The sequence below is a fragment of the Terrapene carolina genome, unplaced genomic scaffold, assembly GCF_002925995.2.
Source record: "Terrapene carolina triunguis isolate 2854851 unplaced genomic scaffold, T_m_triunguis-2.0 Scaffold85, whole genome shotgun sequence".
In the NCBI taxonomy this organism is placed as follows: Eukaryota; Metazoa; Chordata; order Testudines; family Emydidae; genus Terrapene; species Terrapene triunguis.
Window position 1 is genome coordinate 25848136 of NW_020664436.1, and position 15273 is coordinate 25863408.

Consider the following 15273-nt stretch of genomic DNA (forward strand, 5'->3'; position numbering starts at 1 on the left):
GCTGGAACACCGCCGAAGAAAAAAACAAAACAAAAATGGACTGTGCCTTCCCCGCTGCCTCTTCCCCCCTACCCCCGCATACCCTTTTGGTGAGAAGAGCCGTTCTCCTCCCCAGGTGCTCCTCACTCTTCCTCTGCCCCTTGCACGTCTCCCCTACTCTCCCCAAGTGTTTCCCTCTCTCGCTGCATGGCTGAGAGCCCCCGCTGCTGGAGCTGCACCCTTTCAGTTACTGTTATGGGCAGTTCGCAAACGCAAGTCGTTTTCTGCCCAAGAGAAATTGACCGGCTTGAAACTGACCGGCTTGAAATGGTAAATCTCGCTATACCGCAACCCCGCATTTATCGCGATCGAATTTTTTGGACCTCAATCATCGTGTTATAGTGGGGTTTCACTGTATTGTACCAAGTTCACATTCATAGTTGTATTCGGTCAGATTTTATCTCCATAACTGATTCAGCCACACTTCAATGGAAGATACTGATAAACTGGAGGTAATTCAGAGTTGAGCTACCAGGGAGATAAACAGCAAGGTGGAGAGGACAAAATGATAGTCTTAAATTAAATATATACAGTTTAGGTAAAAAATTAAGCAGTGCAAGTACAGTGGGAAGAAACAAAATATTAACAAGGATGGGTGAAAAGGACAAACCAGGTTCAATTCAGGAAGGGCAATATTGGGGACAGTTTATCTCTGTTTCATTTCAGTATTACAGAGCAATGCTAGAAAATATTTAAAGCTTAGTGTGGCACCCACAAAAAGGTGCTGAGGGTTAAAAACAATTAAGAAAGGTGTAGCCCATAAATGGTTTTAAAATCATATTTGGCATCCAAATGATTATACATTGTTCCACTTGCACAATACCAGCTCCTACCTTAAAAGCTGTGAGCTCCTCCACTTCTGAAAATCTGCATAAAAGTGTAACTGAAAATGCAAGTATCTGATTGGCTATTTCTCTTGGAAACTCATTTAAGTTGATCTCTCCATGGCTTAAATGATCTCTTACACGTGGACCCTCTTGATGGTTCAAGAAATCCCAAAGGAATTCCTGTGGAATCATGTGTGGACAAAACTAAGTAAATAGCACAATTCTACAGAAACCCTAATAAGCATGCAATTCTTGGGGCACAAAAGGCACTTAGACCCATATGAAATGGAGCACTTACAGGGGCAAGAGGAACACCTCTTAAACCCCACTTCTTTAAAAAAGGCAACTCCCATTTTGGGAAAGGTCTGAGGAGAGGTGAAAGAAAAAAAAAACAAAACAAAAAACCACCACCACCACCCCAACCCACAATCAACAAAAATAGCTGAAAATGACTAAATTTAAGCAAAGACTCATGAGTCTATACTTTATAGCTCTGGCAGAGTGGAATTGAGGGTCAGAAACAATGAAGTAGTCTGGATGGCAATATGATAAACAATAGTTAAAAGGAATAAAGTCAAGATGTTCATAATAAATAGCCACCTTTCTATAAAAAAAAATTAATTCCTGCTGGCAGTGTTTCTTGATGCCAGGTAATAAAGCCAACTCCCTACAAAAACAGATGTTCTCAAGTTAGGTTTCCTTTTCCACTTCAAAATTCTGTGCTGTTTTAGTTAATCTTCTATTTATATGCCAAGTATTATTTTGCCTTTTTCATACTGAAGCCAGATCAGGGGCACTGGACTGTAAGCTCCTGGGGATGTGATCTTCTTATGTCTAAAGAATCTATTACACTCTTAGCACTATCAATTATAAATGTATTGCTAAATAAAAAGCACTTAATACACTTACCATTGAAGGCTCTCCAAGAATTAGAGGAAGCTGATTGATCTCTTTGTCATTCAGCTGTTTTGTTAGCATCTAGAAAAAAAGCATTTGAAATTGAAGACAACTTAATGTTGAACAAACCCAAAGTTATAAAGCTAAATGAAAAATACCGACTATAGTAGTAAGCATCCATAACATTAAACTAGCACCAAATCTCCATCCCCTGTTTTATTTAGCAGTGATGGACAATATGGGATAACAAAATATTTTGGCTTTTGGAGAGTCAAATAGGAAAGAAATGGGTTATTATAGGCTGCTTGCTTCGGTGTACATTTGCATTTATTTCAAACAGGTAATCCTATGCAGATAAAAGAGCATATTTTGTTTTTATCAGTGACAGAAAATAAAGCTGTTTACAAGAAATTAAGTTACCACCTAGTTATCACCTACTCATCAAATAAGTAACAGGGACATACAAAATACTGCACTCTCCAGCTTTGGATTCTGTATTCCATTCTGTGGCAGCTTTTGGGACCAAGCTACTTTCCTGATTTTATGTACTGCAAAACCACTGTGCTTTGGAACTAGATCAATGTTTATGGGGTTAATAAAGAGGACTGAAAGAATTCTAGTTCATAGAAACTCTTGATTCCAAACAAACTTGCTGATCTTGGATCAAAAAAGTACAGTGTAAGTGCTGTATTTTAGTATGGTCACTACCAAAATAGTGGCTCCATAGCTCTTCTTCCTTGAAGTAGAATACTGGATATTAACCTCCTATACCTTCCTAAAATGTACCAAATCCCATCCAATATAGGCAAGAGAGTCTCAACAGTTTAATTAAAAAAATGTGTTCTACCTCAACTGGGGAAAAATCATCATGTGTGTGCAACATGGTGGGAAAGGCTTTACTGACCATTAGTACTAAAAAGTGAGTGTAAATATCGATAAAAACAATAATGGAGTTACAATGTAGATCAATACCAAACATTTCATGTTAGTCATGATCTCTCATTAAGGATTATAGTTTATTGTTTGTATCAAGCCCCAAGGACTGGCGAGATAATATTCCTTCTTTGTACATCACTGCTTCAGTCACACTTAGAATACTCTGTACACTTTGGAGCACTTTAATGGAAAATAAATATTGATAAGATGGGGGAAATTTAGAGTTGGGATACCAAGAAGATAAAGGACCAGGAGGAAAATACAAAGAAGTGTACACTGAGGAGCTGCCAGGAGTTTATAGATGTTGTAGTGAGCCTTATTTTTCTGTCTCTGCCACCTCAGATCTGTGAAATCTTCTCAACTTCAAAAAGTTCATGGAATTATCTTTATTTTCAAAAGACTTCAGCCAGGTCCATTTGTATGATAGGCATTAGTATCTTTAAATTTATTTTAGTATATTTAAGGCAACAACAACATCATTCCATCTTTCTGTGCTTGAATTCTATAAATACTTTACTGTAAAGAAATAACACATGTTCAAATATTCCAGAAGATTTTACAGATAACTTACCTCATCGAAAGTGGTATAAAGAGAAGATGACTACAATAGAAAAAAATATCACAGTAATAATTCCATTTTCAGAAACAAAAAGCAGTGATACCAACTGCACTTACATATTGAATTTTTATCTAATTACCATGACAAACCAGAGTTGCTATAAATTGGAATCATCCCTTTAAGGTAAGAAAAGAGGTAAAAACAGCATAAGCAGTTTTCCACTCTTAAGTTATTACATTCAAGTGACAATGCTATACTGTTGTACTTTTCAAACCTCTGTAAACAAAGGAGGAGAGCTGTCATGTGACACTCTAAAAGGCATATCAGAAGTCTGTAAAAAGATCAAACTATATTGTCCACTTAAAAGCTACTTGTTTAAGTATAATATTAAACTATTTTAGGACATGTTTGAAGCTTGTTATTAGTAATATATCATAATAAAGGTACCACGATCATAAAAAAACCCTACCTCAGCAGTTAGCAGTCTATTTGGACACTTATTAACTGTGGTGAAGAGTAACCTAAGTCCAGTTTCCAGCTGAGGGAGTAACAGTATAACACAGTCAGCATACCTGCAAAATTAGAGGAATGCATGTAAGATTATAGTATTTTTCTTTAAACACACACTGATCTTTGTGGAAGCTATAACTGTACATAAGCACTTGTTAAAATCTGTATTACAGTGGTACACTGGGCACCCAATCAAGATCAGGGGCAATTGTGCTGGGTGCTGTACAAACATACAATAAATGACATACCCTGCCAAGAAAATAGCTTATAATCTAAATAAAGACATGATGTGACAGGTTGGTGTAGCATATAATGGGAAGGGAAGACAGAACTAACATTGCATATGATTACACAGATCCGCAAACGTGCAAAGTTTGCAGATTTCAATTTTTTTTTCAATTAATTTGTTATAATGCTCTGTTTCTTGGTCTCAATTTTCTGTGATTGTCATAAATTCTTACGCTGACTTCAAAGTCTAGTTTAGAATTCTAGCTGTCACTTGTCTATTGAAGAGGTCTGCTATTCTCTCATACAAGGGTTTCACATAAAAAAGTGTAATATTTAATTTTGACTTTATGCTGCATTCTAATGAAAACAGAGTTTAATGCAAATACAAGCAAAACTGAATGCCAGGTCCATGAATTGTACACTTGCATGAGGCTAGTCTAACACGTTTAGATGCCATTAATGCTTCTGGTTCATAAAGCCTTGCAAGCTAACAGATTATTCCATAAATAATGGATGCCTACAGCAAAAAAATCATTTTGAAATAAGGGAAAAAAATGAAGGAAAATGTAATAGTGCAGTTCTGTTACCTGTGTTGCCTGAAAGCTGTTAGTGCAGCAACCCAAAATGGTAACATTGTTTTTAATACAAAACTGGATATCTTTGCTAGTTCCTCAGTTATGGAAAGTACTTCATGATTAATATCTACAAATCAGCAAAAACATTTGTTTAAATTAACAATATATACTGAAATGTAGAGAGTTAGACTTACTGAAGAGGAATTATTCAAAGCACTTCATTCAAAAATACAAATTATTTCTGCTTAATCTGTAGAAAGATCTAACAGCTATTCAGTTATTTGGTTAAGCCTTTTAACGTCAACTAAATAAAGCTGTACAGTTAAAAACATTTAAGCTCAAAAATTGAGAAGACCGATAATAAGATGCATTACCGGTGAGCAGTTGTACATGACAGACTAAAATAACGCATGAATTTTAAAAACTGGTTGCTGCCTATTGGCAAGACTAGCACTCCACAGCAAGATTGACCTGAGTTCTGTGGCACTATGGTGGAAGTTCTGCATCACCTTCAGATAAATTTAGAAAGTGTAGGTTTTATTATTCATTTAATTTTATTAAGAGTCAGTATAGTAACCCCCGGTGATAGTTTAATATTAATTAAATTTTGTGCTGTCCCTACATTTTCATTTTTCTGTGTTCCTCAGATTGTCATTTTTAGGTTTCAGAGTTGACAACTCATCACGATAAATGCCTCTCAAAGCCATTGTGTCAGGCAACCTGGACACACAGACATCACTGCATTGCCTTGCATTAGGTTCACATTATGAAGCTTTCCTCTGTAACCAAAAGAAATAATTTCCTTTCTAAAAGAAAGCTTAGATTCTGAAGCACAATGATATGGCAAAGGACAAATTCAGAAGCAGCTTAGAATTTCATAATACAGGAGGGCTGAATGTTGGGCTGGATTTTGCCTTCAGAGGCCTGGTCTTGGTTCCACCAGCAGAATGAGAGTCCATCTGGAAGTGGGTCAATGTAGCACAAAAGTGTCCATAACCCCCATTAAGCTGAAGGTCTTGGAGCATACTGGTGCCACCCACAGAGTGGGAGGCGTTGCCCAAGGAGGGACATAGCTAGGGAATCCAAGAGATTCCCCTCAGGCAGCCTCTACTAGCCAGGTTTCTAGAGAATCCCAGCAAAATAAATAAATAAATAAATAAATAAATAAATAAAATAAATAAAAGATGCTCGTCTCTGGCAGAAGCCCCAGGATTTGGCAGCAGTAGCACTATACCTTGCCCTCCCCCAGGACTGAATCTCCAGTTTGGTGCAGAATGAAGCCCTTCACAAGCCCACGTGGGTGAATGAAACACTGACTCTGCAAAGAGTTAAAAACTTTGCAGAGGTAAAGTAGGAGATTCTTTATTACACAGATTGTACTTTCATTATCAACAGATTAGCGCATGTACTATAACCCTTATAAAAAAAACTTAAACTTCATGGGCTTAAAGGCCCAATTTAGATTTCAGACATTCTTTTTCCATTTATTTACATATATTTATTTACACTCTATTAAGTGTATTAAAAATATTTCTGCAATTTACTTTCTTCATTTAACAGCAGTACACACAGATGTCTTAATTAAGGGCTCAATCCTACAACTGTGGAACAGCCATTGTTTCCAATGCTAGTTTTGGGTTTACAAAGAATTCAGGAGCCAATCTTAAAATGTCACAGCTTGTTAACAATTAGATACTTGCCTGGAAAAATGTCCAACTCCTTTAAATTAGTGAAGGCTATATAAGGTCGATGTACTAAAATGGTTTCAGTTTGCAATAGGTATATCTTTAGCAACTGGCCCAATCCTGCAGTTAAAATAAGCAGCATAGAGCAATATCTAGGGGAAATACCACAACATGTTATAAAACAGATTGTACATATATTCCAGAAAAACTGATGTTTGTGGCACGGGGACATTCTGAAGAAATCTCCATGCACAAGATCTTGAGATCATTGCCTTTTTAAAACAACAGATCCAATCCCCCCGCTCTCCCCCTCACCTGAATGCAAACACCTAACATCTGATTAGGTGAAAGAAAACATAAGGAATTAAAAAAACCCACTCTATAGCTGTGTCTGTTAGCTTTTCTATCTACCCCATTCCCGTACCTTTTGCACTTGCTTATTCCCACTGCTGCTCTAACACACAAGGCATCAGGTTTCCCAAAAACAGCACTGACTCACTCACTTCCCTATCAGCACAATTAAGTATTTTAAACTCAAAGTTTAACACCAAAGCAAAAACAGCTCCTGAATGAATTCCTCACTCACCCAAACACAAAATGAAACTTGACTAGCCAACTGAGACATATCTGGAGCAGAGCTGGGAAAACCATTGGCCATGGCAGTGTTATTACAAAGCAACAGTTTTAAAAAATAAAATAGTCAAGTGCTGCCATGAGTTTCCCCTGCGCTCTGCCCTGCCTCCATTCAACCACAAATACAGATTCTGTTCACTAGTTTCATTTAGGGTTGAAATACTCTGTTGGAAGTGGATTGATGAAAAACAAGTGTTCAGAAAACCAATAGCCAGAAGACTGTGGAGGAAAATATACCAGTTTTTAATTTCAAGAGAGAGCTATTGGTTATGCTGAATATTCCTCTACAGCTTGCAGCCTGACAGGCAAAAAAGAGACATTTGGAAACACTTCATTGGTAACTTACTTTGCAGGAATTTCTTGAGGGGAAGCAAATCCATGCCACAAAATGTTACGGAGATTTAGACCATATGGAGACCCAATGAATACTCTTAGCACGTTCATCTAATTTGGATAGAGGATAATTATTATGTAAGGTAATATATATTTCAACTTTTGTATGCCTTTCTCCTGCTACAAAATTTGTGAGACTATTTTAGCTATTATTAATATCGTCAAGGAGTGTCCTTAAGCTTAGCCACCTCAAGCTGATTGATCATGGATTACAACAAAAGCCACAAAAATAATTCACTTGTGATGCACGGCACACTCTAAAAGAAGGTTTTTTTTCCTGCTTTGTTTGTACATTACTCAGTTTTTTATGTAAATAATAAATAAATAAATAAATAAATAAATAAATAGGAGCAGCCAGTCTATCACAAAAGTTACAAACTATGCGGGATCAGGAAGAACAAACAAATGGGACCAAATTTTGCTCTATTTTCTAAAGAGTATAAATCCCCAATAATTTCATATCCATCAATACATTTATACTAATGTAACAGAGCAGAACTTGGCCCAAGAGTTGGAATTTCTTTAGTCAGGTTGGATTTTCCAGATTCACATCCACAAAAGAAAAAAAAATCTCAACCTCTGCTGGTTGTTTATTTGTGAAACTTGGATTGCACATACTATCTAAACCCAAAGATCATCCTTATGAAATGTATGTTATATATTGGTTTAAACTACTGTATAAAGACACAAACACACTAAACCTCTGAAGCAGTATCAAATAACTCATGTCTGTCTTTCCCATTATCTATTTTTAGAAGTGTAAGTTCTTTGAGCAGAAACTGTAACTTCTCTCCTGTTCACATAAAAAGCCTAGCATGATGTAAGCACTACCAGAAAAATACCATCCCCTTTTTTTTGGCCAACTGCTCTGCATCACTATGAAAAATACTACTTCTGGGAGCTTTAGAAGGCATTTCACAACAACATAGTGGCAAATTCTTTTAAAACTAAGCTGTTCTGATGTGACATCTTCTAACTTGCTTTGGACTATTCTAGTTTGTAACATTGCATTCTAGAAGCCATAGACCTAAAATGTTTAAATTTCTGTAATGTCTGAAGTTAATTTTCACATATGTAGATTTTTGGTTGGAGACTATACAGAATATAAGAGTATTAATACAGTATATGTACATCACCATAAAAACATATTTCCACTTAAGATTAAAATTTTAGCTAACATTCTTGCACTATTCCCTCCCCCAGTCGACTACTTGTTGTGTTAAGTAACGTTTGGAAAGGTATATCAACTGTGTACATACTACAATATTTACAAACTCTTGTTCAACTTAAGTGATAGTTTGCTTGGAACCTAGACATCTTATAAAAGGACAATGCACCTCACATGCAGTAAGAGCTGACTTCAAAAACCATATACTCACTACAGATTGTCCAAAGACTGCAGCAAGCTCCTGAGATGCAAGCAAATCTCTTAAAAGGAATGGACAGTCCTCACCAATTAGTAAGAAAACCTAAAAAAATCAAAGCAGGATATTGTGAAATAAAGATAGATATGTCCCAATATATATTTAAATATTTCAAGTATACAACTATTTCATTTCTACATCCATACTCAGTTCAACTAATAAAACATTTAAAAAAACCCTCTACTTTGAAGTTTCATGAGATGATAAAAAGGACAAATTGGAATAAGAAATTCTATCATGAATCAAATCATCAAAATCATAGAATCTTACATAGGTAGTTTCTCTGATTCCAGTGCCACTTTAATTCCAGTACTAGAAAGAAGATAGACAGACACTAACTAGAAATTAAGAGGTAAATTATTTCTACAAAGGCAAGAATTTGGTGAGGAAGAGGCATGGCAAGAAGCTTAGTGGAGAGAATGTAGGGTACAAAAAAAAGGGGTGGGGTGCGGAGGGGCCTCAACAGTGGGTTTAAGCCCACAATCCAATGGCATTTACTGGAAAAGGCTACGTAAGGCACATGAATTAGGACATTGTTGAGGATCTGCTATAAGAGTCAAATGTAGTCACACAGTCCCATGAAGAGCCACTTAACCATCTACAAATCAGATCATATGCCTAATTTTTTCATTTCTCCAATACTGGAAGCCAAGACTGGATTTTTGATGCAGTAAAGAAATTGAAGAATTCTTCAAACAGAGACCATCTTTTCTCTAGACATTATTCCAGGAACACAGGCCAGGAGTTGTGAACTTTTACTACTGAGAAATTAAATTTTAGGATACAAGGGCAAAAGCCGTGCAACAAAGGCAAATCATTCGTTGTTCTTAAAGGCCACTTTGGCCAAAAGATAGAACAAAATCGTTCTAAACTAGTGAGCACCATAAAGGAATTTGCATGAAAAGCAAAACTAAAGGGGTAAAATTACTTCTGTTTCATGCAGAAATTGACTCTGCAAGCAGCCCAACACGCTACAGTACGCTATAAAATAAGAAACCTGGAGACACAGGAGACAAGTTTCCAGTTAGTGAACAGATTTTATTTTCAGGCTTCCAAGGGTCATACAGAGAAAGAGGTTGGGGGGCTTTTAAGTCAGAAAAAAATATGTTACTGTTCTAACATCCTTAACTAATTAGTCAGTCTCCTTTAACCTTGTAATTAGGTCAAGAACAGAAGTTACCAGCTGGCATCCAGATTTCAAGGCAGTATATGAGGCTTATATCTTACAGTAAGATCTGCAAGCACATATGTTTGCTTCTTAAAATCAAAACTTCAGCACAACCTTAACTGTTTGCACTTACATCACCCAAGGCTCGCTCCAGACACGATGTTAGTTTCATTAAGCTAAGTGCAATTGCTGTAGCTTCCATGCTATCCAGTGCAGCAAACACTTCAAGAAGTAGCTGTGAGGTTAGAAGAGAGGGGAAAAGTTATGTTTTCCACTATCAATGCACTAACATAAAAACTGAAGAAAGCTGTCAAACTTTACATACAAATATGGTTAGCTGAAATGAAGTCTCCCAAGTGTTTCTCAGTGATCCCCCCCCCCCACTCATATACAAATATATAAAGACTTCTCTGTCCATGAGACCAGATTGCAGAAAAAGTTGGCAAGATCACCACCTACAGAATAATTTAAACTCTCTGTTCATGCAGTACCCAGCCTTTGATTTCTGACACAGAGAAACAATTCAGCAAAAGAAGGACCCTTACAGAGAAGCAAACAAACATATTAGGCTTCTCAGAAAAGCAAAGACAGTCCTACTCATCCGTTGGCGCAGGCCAAAAACATTTAGTAGATTTTTTGATTCTGCTAACATGGATAAATTGTAGCGTATTTCAGCATAGTTCTTATCCTATTACTTCATAGGATGCCAATTAGTTTCAAATTCTGAAAGCTACAGAGGGTAATTTGCTTTGCTGTTTACTTTTGTGTAATCTGGTCCCAAACTCTTCAGACAGCTGCATAAGTTCAAATATTTACTGCCAATATTAGTTTTCGTACCTCCGTACAGTTTGTCCACTGGAACCACAATGAGTACTGAACTTCAAATTGTTCCATGGTCAGGGATTGTAGATGCAAATGAACAGATTCACATAAAGGTCCTAACAGCTGCACACTTTTTATATAATCCACATTTTGATCTTAAAATTAAAAATAAAAGGGTGGTCAGAACAGCGAATTTCAAAAGGTCCACTGTCTCAAATCCTATGGAGAACGAAACTTGTTCTCATCAGGCTATATGTTTTAAAAATCAAAAGTCCCTCTCACCCTACACAGATTATTCTGCCAGGACAACAGGACACTTGTAGAAGATGGAAAATGAAGGAAAGGTTACAATGGAAAATAAGAGTAAGTATCTATCCTAAATAAGGAAAGGTAAAAACTTTTTTTTTTTAATTTAAGGTATACAAGCTAAAGGGATTTTTTTAAAGCCCTGTTCCAATGGAAGTTGGAAAAACTCATTCATATGAGAAAAAAATACTTCCAGATACTTGTCTTACCTAACAACCTGAAATACAGGTAGTTGCTTCTCTCTTTCCTACATACTCTAATGAGATTTCCTATTTGACAGTTATCATAAATGTCATATTCTAATATTTTGCTTCTATGTCTTTCAGATAAAACCAACAGCTTTAAACGGTGAGTTTCCCTAACATGGGCTCAGACAATTTCTTGGGTATCTAAACATCATGTGCTTGCAAAATGCAGGAGTAGAAAGGGAAGCTGAGCTTGCAGAACCTAGTTTTAAGTGATTTCATAAAGGTCATGGAGATGGGAATAGAACCCAGAACTCCCAGCCCCATGCCTTAACTACAGGACCATCATTTTTGGAAGGCCAGTACATTCACCCATAAGTATAAAGTGGCAAAGTGGCCAAGTGACCTAGAAGAGAGAAGTTGTATGTAACATGGCAATATATAAAGTTGCTCAACAAAATATTTGTTACAAAAATAAATGGTGCACAAGTTAAAGATGTACTGCAGAAGGCCGAGTAGAATAGTGTTTTATAATGCACTTGCCTATCATCTCTACCAACTCCACTACAGAAACAAGTAATAATATCTTGCATAAATAACATTAGAAAATGAATCATAAAACCACCATATGAGTTGGTATAATTGGCAGCCTCTCAAACAAAGGCTGGAATGATAGCTATGCTGGGATCAGGATAGAAGTTTAGTGACAAAGCTGTACAGGTTGCCTGCTACAGGTCCTGCTGACCAGATTCCTAGCTCATGTAAGTTGGTGAAACTCCACTGACTTCAATGGAAAAATGTCTGAGGATATGGCCCAGTACATGTAATTTTCTTAGCATTATATCATCTCTTCTCTTTAGGATGAAGTTAGCATTCCAACCCCATGGGGGGAAAATAGTGTGCCCTGTAAGCTGTACTCACATATGTAACTACTACATATGACGGAGGCAGACAACATAACTTCTCTCGTTTCTATCATCCCTGGGAGCAAGTGACAGCATTTGTGCTGCAGCAGATTTGTCAAATGAAAATTCAGCAGGTTCACCTTGTCGCTCATTTTCCATTGTGGCTAAAGTATTATAAAATGCTTTAGAGAGAAATACTACCTTTATATACCTGGTGTTCTAGGAATCAGCACAGCGGGGAGTAACAATCAAAGGGCAGGTGTCAGAGTGTTTTAGATTTCTTGCATGAGGGGTACAAAGAAAAATAAGATCTGGGTAGGAGGGAAAATCCACAAGAGAGGCGATTTTTAAACTTATTCTCTCTGTACCAATTGATTTTTCATCCAGCCACCATGATTTAAAAAAAACAACAAAAAAAACCAAAAACAAAAAATCAGATAGTATTTAAAGTATATATTCAATGTTTTGGTTTTTACCATTTCAATGGGGTTTTGTGTTTACCCTCCTTCCCCAATAAAGATTTAAAGCTCTTTTTAAAAGTGAATTCTGTAACACAACCTGTGATGCAGCTGTTGCTGTACTATAATACAGTGTCCTAACCATGCTAGGTCTACCTCAAACTGCATTGTGTTTTTGCTTTCAGACACATAACACACAATAGATCTAAAGCAAACACTGACCTGATTCACGGTAATGCACAAGCTCTGTGATTGTTCTCCAACATACTTCACCATTTTCAGACACAATACTATTAACAGAATGGCTGTCTTCTATCTCAAATCCAAGTTTGCAAACCATATAATGCACTGCAGGGGAAAGACAGGTGGTGACTGGGTCAGCTAGTGACATCTGGAACACAAAACAAAGGGTACTTCCTATTACCAGGAAAAAGAGTATAAAACAAGGAAGTCACTACTTAGTGAAACTGTAATCTAAAGTGTGTGTTTACAATTGTATTCAACATGGTGATCCAACTAAAGTCCATTCAATACTATAATCAGAGGCATCATTTCAGAAAAAAATTGGGGGAGGGAGAGACAGCAAGGTTGTGTCAGCATAGGAAAGTTATATGTGATTACATTATGCCCTGGGAGGGGCCAACAAGATGTATGAAAAATCTGGGGGGAGGGCAAACCCCAAGTTCTGGGACAATAACTGCGCCCCTTCCCTCAATAGCAAAAGATTCTGTAATACAAGTTCCCACCACATATGTGAGAGCAATCTAAATGGGCAGAACAACACAGGATGGTGAGGTTGTAGAAAGGGATGGGGGGGGGGGGGGGAGTTTGCAAACTTTTTGGCCTGAGGGCCGCATCGGGTTTCGTAAATTGTATGGAGGGCCAGTTAGGTGAGGGGGTCGTGTCCTGGCCCCACCTCCTACCTGCCCCCCCCCCCGGGACTCCTGCCCCATCCAACCCCCCTGTTCCCTGATGTCCCTTCTGGGACCCCTGCCCCATCCACACACCCCCGCTCCCTGTCCCCGACTGCCCCCGGAACCCCTGCTGCCCCATCCAACCCCCCCCCTTTCCTGGCTGCCCCCCCAGGACCCCTTCCCCCATTCAACCCTCCGTTTTCCCCCTGACCACCATCCACACCCCCGCCCCCTGACCACCACCCCGAACTCCATTCCCTCTATCCAATCCCGCCCTGCTCCCTGGCCCCCTTACCGCACTGCCTGGAGCATCGGTGGCTGGCGGCGCTGGAGCCGGGCCACGCTGCCGCTGTCACCACACAGCACAGAGCAACCGGTCAGGCCGGGCTCTGCAGCTGCGCTGCCCCAGGAGCTCACAGCCCCACCGCCCAGAGCTGCGTCAGTGGCGGAGTGAGCAAGCTGAGGCTGCGGGCGAGGGGGGACAGCAGGGGAGAGGCCGGGGGATAGCCTCCCGGGCCAGGAGCTCGGGGGCTGGGCAGGATGGTCCCACGGGCCGTAGTTTACCCACCCCTGTTGTAGAAGGAGAAAAAAGAAAGAGTGTATTTGCATCATCTTCTCACACTTCAGAATAGAACTCCTGAATGAGATCTTTCTTCTGTAAGGTGTGAAGAAAGGAGAATAAAGAGAAGAGCAACCATCCATTTCAACATCTCCTGCTTACCTCCTGGATTTCTGCTTGAAGCATTGTTTACAAGGGGTGAAACCATAGGCCCTGAAGTTCCTTTGAGAAAATAAGTCTCTTGCAGGATTTACATGCTCCACAGTGAGGGAAGGGAATGACAAATTCTATGCACAAACAGCTTCCAAACCACTATAAACAGAAAAATGAAAGTATTCCAAAGCAGAAGTATAAATCCAATTAAGTTTAAATTAACAATGAAAGTGCTGAAACTTGTATTGAAGAGTGCACTGAACTATAAAAAATGAGCAGTATGACGGGAAATGAAGTAGTAAATATCCAAATGTCTACCCACAAGTGACCCACATACATTCAGGTTTTACCTGAAGACATATAGATTCACTTGTGATATTTGTTTAGATCAGGGGTAGGCAATCTATGGCACAGGTGCCGAAGGCGGCACGCGAGCTGATTTTCAGTGGCACTCATACTGCCTGGGTCCTGGCCACCGGTCTGGGGGGCTCTGCATTTTACTTTAATTTTAAATGAAGCTTCTTAAACATTTTAAAAGCCTTATTTACTTTACATACAACAATAGTCTATATATTATAGACTTATAGAAAGAGACCTTCTAAAAACATTAAAATGTATGACTGGCACGCGAAACCTTAAATCAGAGTGAATAAATGAAGTTTCGGCACACCACATCTGAAAGGTTGCCGACCCCTGGTTTAGATACATCTTGTGCCTATTTTAAGTTCTAAACACCACATGCTTAAAAAAAATCTGATGTTTTTTAATCCAACAGTTCAAATCCAAGCACACAATCTCTCTCTTAGTAGGCTCATCACAAGAAGAAATTAAAAAAGCACTCTTCTGAGCCTCAAGACTCCCATTACTAAGTATCTTCTTACCATCCCCCACACCACCCACATTTTCCCTAAGTGCTACAAAAATAGGAGTATTTTAATTAGGCTTTCAGAAGGCCTTTGACAAGGTCTCTCACAAGATGCTACTAAAGAAACTAGTCATGGACTAAGAAGAATAGTATTGCCATGGATGAAAAATGACCAAGACAAAAGACAAAGTAGACAAATGGCCAATTTTCATCATGTCAATAGTTTATCCAG

General features: G+C 38.4%; 1 protein-coding gene across 1 annotated transcript in view; it reads right to left on the reverse strand.

The window, feature by feature from the left end:
- Positions 1-14193, reverse strand: part of ERMARD (ER membrane associated RNA degradation) — a 21811-nt gene extending 7618 nt beyond the window's left edge. The window contains exons 1-12 of the mRNA XM_029911056.1: positions 14186-14193; positions 12773-12941; positions 10712-10851; positions 10008-10109; positions 8662-8751; positions 7236-7333; positions 6272-6408; positions 4584-4698; positions 3728-3830; positions 3271-3300; positions 1776-1844; positions 873-1046 (exon numbers count right to left, since the gene is read on the reverse strand). Coding sequence (XP_029766916.1) covers positions 873-1046; positions 1776-1844; positions 3271-3300; positions 3728-3830; positions 4584-4698; positions 6272-6408; positions 7236-7333; positions 8662-8751; positions 10008-10109; positions 10712-10851; positions 12773-12941 — 1227 coding nt within the window. The 5' untranslated portion in view covers positions 14186-14193. The remainder of the gene's footprint in view (positions 1-872; positions 1047-1775; positions 1845-3270; positions 3301-3727; positions 3831-4583; positions 4699-6271; positions 6409-7235; positions 7334-8661; positions 8752-10007; positions 10110-10711; positions 10852-12772; positions 12942-14185) is intronic.
- Between the last annotated feature and the right edge of the window lie 1080 nt (positions 14194-15273).